Source organism: Diaphorina citri, unplaced genomic scaffold (genome assembly GCF_000475195.1).
Source record: "Diaphorina citri unplaced genomic scaffold, Diaci psyllid genome assembly version 1.1 scaffold2419, whole genome shotgun sequence".
Taxonomy (NCBI): Eukaryota; Metazoa; Arthropoda; class Insecta; order Hemiptera; family Psyllidae; genus Diaphorina; species Diaphorina citri.
In genome coordinates, this window is record NW_007379843.1 from 15,327 (window position 1) to 21,146 (window position 5,820).

At 40.0% G+C, this 5,820-nt stretch overlaps 1 protein-coding gene across 1 annotated transcript in view; it reads right to left on the reverse strand.

The window, feature by feature from the left end:
- The window catches only part of LOC103518894 (neurogenic locus Notch protein), a 31,339-nt gene that overhangs the window by 14,336 nt on the left and 11,183 nt on the right, over positions 1-5,820 (reverse strand). Inside the window, exons 2-4 of the mRNA XM_026830563.1 lie at positions 4,458-4,509; positions 3,214-3,366; positions 1,799-1,972 (exon numbers count right to left, since the gene is read on the reverse strand). Coding sequence (XP_026686364.1) covers positions 1,799-1,972; positions 3,214-3,366; positions 4,458-4,509 — 379 coding nt within the window. The remainder of the gene's footprint in view (positions 1-1,798; positions 1,973-3,213; positions 3,367-4,457; positions 4,510-5,820) is intronic.

The following is a 5,820-nucleotide window of genomic DNA, read 5'->3' on the forward strand; positions in this document are numbered from 1 at the left end:
GGGGTGTTGAGAAAGGTGGGGCCCCTATTGTAAAAAAAAAAAAAAAAAAAAAAAAAAAAAACTGAATAAGAGTGGCTGGCCTAGGGCTCAGTACTGAATTACTATACGTACCTACACATCAGGGTAATTATACAAAAGCCACAACAGTGAAAAAGAAAGCTCCTTTTTGTGTTTAACCTAACCAATAATAACACTGGTCAGGATAGAAGCAAGCCAGCCGTTCCAAGAACAAATCTCATCTGTTCAGCTAACCATTCTGAGAACAAACCTTATCCAATTAGGATAAAATCTGCCCCTGTGAGAATCAACCCCGCGACTTAGCACTTACAAGGCAAACGCACTATCCTCCAAGCTAACTAGCTAGGAAATGACATAAAACTGAAAGCTCTCATACTTACATCCAATCACAGGAGGTTAGCAAGCCAGTCGTTCTGAGAACAAATCTCATCTGTTCAGCTAACCATTCTGAGAACAAACCTTATCTGTTTAGGATAAAATCTGCCCCCGTGAGAATTGACCCTGTGACTTAGCACTTACAAGGCAAACGCACTATCTTCCAAGCTAACTAGCTAGGAAATGACATAAAACTGAAAGCTCTCATACTTACATCCAATCACAGGCATTTCTTTCCCGTTGTTCAGAACAACAGTTGTGCTGGCTACCGATTTCAAAGGTGACACAATATTTCTGGCCATTCTGGATATATGTGAAAGTAAATGACACTCCTTTTAACATTGCATTGAGTGTTGCTACCACATGGGTTAGGAGAACACGGGTCTCCTCCCATGTAATAGGTCATACCTGGAACAGAGTTCAGAATACCTAACACTCAAATATTTCAATATTACGGAAGCCTAGTTAGCTTAGTTGGTAGTGCGTCTGCCTTGTAAGCGCTAGGCCACGGGTTCGATTCCCGCCCGGGGCGGATTTTATCCTGATCTTTTGGTTCTTGAGTCGGTAAATCCTTTAATCCTCTGGGAAAAGCAAAAATCCGTAGATTTATCAAAAAATCAAAAAGTTTCATTTTCAAAATTTCGCGGTCTTGCATTTGCTTACATTTGATGTATGACAACCTAGCAATGCGCGTTTGAATTTTACTTTTTTCCCCTCTTTTTGTGCGTTAAATAAAAATCACCAACTGTCACAACATTATTTTGAATAAAATAATTAAAATAATAAATTTAATTACCATTTTAAATGACCATAATATGCATATCATGCAAATAAGTTCAACATTTTGATTTTTAGGAAGCTTTGAGTTTAAATTTATTTTAACCGGACAAGATATTCGTGGACACAACTTTAGCCGGACCATTTTCTTTCAACTCTAGTAATGCCACTCCCGGACGCTACTCCATGGTAACTATTCAATTGTCACGAGGCTAAGTGAAATCAGTGACCAAAGCACAAAGGATCAAAGATGTTTCAAGATTGAGGGGGCCCAGATGTTCCTGGGCGTCCAATGGAGTTTCAAACACCCCAATCTCTTTCAACACCGTGAGATAGGTGCCTTGCCTATCTCACGGACACGGAATGTAAGTCAGTAAAGGATCCAAGGTTAGTGGACTTCGTAAACGGAGGTTGATGTTCGAGTCCAAATAGTCCAATATATGGCATACCTTTTGGCATAATGAATTAATCGGGGAGCAACCTTTTCTCTCGACATAAACTTCAGTTATTCAGCTGAAGTTTTAGACGAGGAGGATTCAGCTCTTTGTTCAATGTGCTAGTGAGAGAATTGGTATCGTAAATAAAAAATAAATACCTACCTACCTACCTAAACTTATTTCTAACTTACGTGGGTCAAAGCGTCTACATTGGGTGAGCGGATCCCCAGTATAGCCAGGTGGACACGAGCACACCGGTATGTGATTCCTCACATTACATTCTGAATTCACTCCACACTGGCCTGCACACACATCCACACACCTGTACTCCTTGCATGCCTTGGAGTGAGAACAATCGGAATGGTCTGAAGGCAGAGAACATGAAATACATTTAGTGTAGAACTGGAAAATTCATTCAGGCTAAAGAAAACATTTAAAGAGGTTAGATAGAGGTTCAAAACTGCCTCATATAAGCAGTAGTCACAAAAGATCAGGTGACAAAGGGTTTTTACAGCCAGTTGGTAACTACCTTTTTTTTTAGGAGCCAGTCTAGTTAGCTTAGTTGGTAGTGCGTCTGCCTTGTAAGTGCTAGGCCGCGGGTTTGATTCCCGCCCGGGGCGGATTTTATCCTGATGGGAGAGTGGTCTGAAGGCAGAGAACATGAAATTAATACATTTAGGGCGAAAGTACCTACATTCAGGGTAAGGAAAACATTTAAAGCGGTTAGATAGAGGGTCAAAACTGCCTCATATAAGCAGTAGTCACAAAAGATCAGGTGACAAAGGGTTTTTACAGCCAGTAAGTAACGTTTTTTTTTTTTTTTTTTTTTTTTTTTTTTTAGGGGGGTTAAAAAAAAGGAGGTTTGATCGTAGAAGGAACTGTAACGGCTAAAGTCTTATCGTCCCGAAATCGAAGAGAGAAGGAAGACAGGATAGGAGAAAGCCAGCCGTTCCGAGAACGAACATTATCCCATCAGGAAAAAATCCGCCCCGGGCGGGAATCGAACCCGCGGCCTAGCGCTTACAAGGCAGACGCGCCACCAATCAAGCTAACTAGGTTAACGTAGAAAATTATTTTGTTGTTCTGATAGGTACGTCTAATATATTTAGGTAATCCTACGTATTTTTAAGAGTCTGAAGATCAAAGAACAATTTGTTTATTCAAATAACAAACATTGGAACAACTCCCACGCACACTTTGTCTTCTATCGTAGATTCATTTCAAGATCTTCAAACTTCGTAATGTTCCTAATTCGGATAAAACCAATTGTTCCAAATTTATTTTACGATTCCTTCCTTGTTCCACATATTTGGCTGGGTGTGTCACCAAGGTCAAGGTTATAAAGATATGTTTTTATTATTATTATTTTGGTCTAAAGCGAAGGTTATATTGGACTTTATGCTACTGAGATTTGAATTACTTTTTTTAGCTAGTGAGAGGCAGTCCCTCAATTGCTAAGGGCTTTTAATGCCTCTCCTTTTCAAGGCATCACAAAATGGTACTATTTGGTACATCCGCGGGAGTGAAAAAAATGGCCAAAAAATTTCCGCCCCGACCGGGTTTCGAACCCAGCGCCTCCAGGTTGGTAGCAAGTCCTAAAGATTACCTTGGCATTCGCCTCTCTGACAGTAGGTGAGCGGGTTACCCCAATGGCCGGGCAAGCAGGAACACACGGGACGATTGCTGGCGACATTACATTGGGTGTTGCTACCACATGGGTTAGGGGAACATGGGTCTCCTCCCATGTAATAGGTCATACCTGCAACAGAGTTCAGAATACCTAACACTCAAATATTTCAATATTACGATTTCGTCAGCCAGACGGGGTCGGCGTTTTTTGTCAGCCTCTCAATCAGCCCTAGGGTGATTTCTTTGGGCTGACATTTGGTTTTGGCTACAAACTTTACGAATGCCCTTCGAACTCAACTTTTGCTCTTTCTGTAGCATGGGAAATCCCTGGCCAGCAGTTACAGTTCCCTCTGTCAAACCTCTTAAAAAATAAAAAAATATTACGGAGATTTCGTCAGCCAGACGGGGTCGGCGTTTTTCGTCAGCCTCTCAATCAGCCCTAGGGTGATTTATTTGGGCTGACATTTGGTTTTGGCTACAAACTTTACGAATGCCCTTCGAACTCAACTTTTGCTCTTTCTGTAGCATGGGAAATCCCTGTTTAAAGCTCCCCAGCCAGACTAAACTGGTCTACTCCCTGTTTAACGCCCCCCTGCCAGACTTACAGTGACTTTTTTACTATCTATTAAAAAGAAAAAAAAAATAATAATAATGATAATCTTTCCATCACAAAGATTTGACCTCGTCAGTGATCAGACAGTAAGTTGATGCTAGCGGTGTAATTTTTATGTACTAATTTTGTCTTTTCTAGACAGCTAAAGAGAATGAATGGTATTCATCATATACTTACCTAACCTACCTTATGTGTAGGATAGGTAGCCAAGAAAAGGTAGGATCAAGCCTTTTCTTGACTTACATCTTATTTAGGTTTAAATGAAATTTCATTGTGAATGAGTACCTACTTGAGTACGTAAAAAACATACCTTGGACATACGTGGCAGCGCTGCAGACCGCCAGGAGGGTATGAAGTAAAAACTGAAACAGAAAAAGCGTACAACTCGATAAAATTATCGCCAGATCACCAGAAAAGCCACATTAACTTTCAAGTCTTTGCTAGCTAGTTAAATCAATTCAGTTCAATGACTTGATTGGACAGCATTTAGCAGAAGAGAACCATCCAATAGGCAATTCCCCTTATGGCTGGTTCTTTTCTGCTTAACCTTATTTAGGTTTAAATGAAATTTCATTGTGAATGAGTACTTGAGTACGTAAAAAACATACCTTGGACATATGTGGCAGCGCTGTAGACCGCCAGGAGCGAATGAAGTAAAAACTGAAACAGAAAAAAAGTACAGATCGATAAAAATATCGCCAGATCACCAGAAAAACCACACTAAATTTCAAGTCTTTGCTAGCTAGTTAAATCAACTCAGTTCAATGACTTGATTGGACAGCATTTAGCAGAAGAGAACCATCCAATAGGCAATTCCCCTTATGGCTGGTTCTTTTCTGCTTAACCCATACATATGTAAAGATACCCTGGTCGTTGCCCGCATATAAATAGCAAATTCAAGGCCATTTGGTTGAATGATTTCATACCATGACTGTCATTTTGATCGGTTTCCAGGTTTCTCCAAAGTTGGTTACTGTCCCGAGTGGGAGGCCTGCATAATAGGTCAAACACCTTCGACCCTCTTAGGTGGTTTTGGATTTCATTCTAAGGCTGAGAATTACCACCATGGATTATCGTGGAAGTCAGTTTAATCCGGGATCTGTATAGCTTAATCCTCAAGTAGTCAAGAGGTGATTCGTGATCAGGAGGTGCTTGTTTCGAATCCCGTCCGGGGCATAACATTTAACGAATGGCTCTATTTCCGGATAAGCTTAAATGTACCTACGTAATCCTTCGAAAAATGATTATAAAGCAAACATCATAGGTAAATATTTCTTCAAAACATCAAAGTTTCGATTCACCTTCTCTCACAAAAAAAGTACCTATAAGGTATCTTTTAGCACGGAGGGCTTGAGGATATTAAATACCTATTTTATACGAGAATTTTATAGTTTTAGACAGAAAAAAGGCTACGCAATAGAAAATAATAAAATACCCAATAAACAAACATACAAGAAGTACACAAATACAGCAGACTTACCTTCATATTTTCGTCAATTTCGCAACTCGAGAAAAATTGAAAAAAAAAAAAAAATCGGAAATTCGGTAATCACTTTACAAACCAAGTCGGTTTCATTTCACTACACTGATGTACGGCGCGATATAAGAAAACTATATAAACACTTAGTGGATGATGCCCACATACATGCCCACTATTCCAATGCCATGGCCAAGTCTCACTATGGCAAAATCAGTGGATTATTACGAGGGGTGTGCCAATCCCACTTACCTTTTTGGCGAACAGTTCTGAGGGTCTAGTGGTGACGACCTTGACTCTCTGTCAGGAGGTCACGAGTTTGAATTAGTTTGGGGTCACATTTTTTAAGACCTTCATCATTTGAAGGGTTTTACTCGGGAGGTGCCGAAAGACGAAAATTGAGTTTTGAGTAGGTATTTCAACTGGAGTTAAATACGTCAATTTTCTATGACTTATGATGTTCATACTTGGTTCAAGATTAACTCTAGTATTAT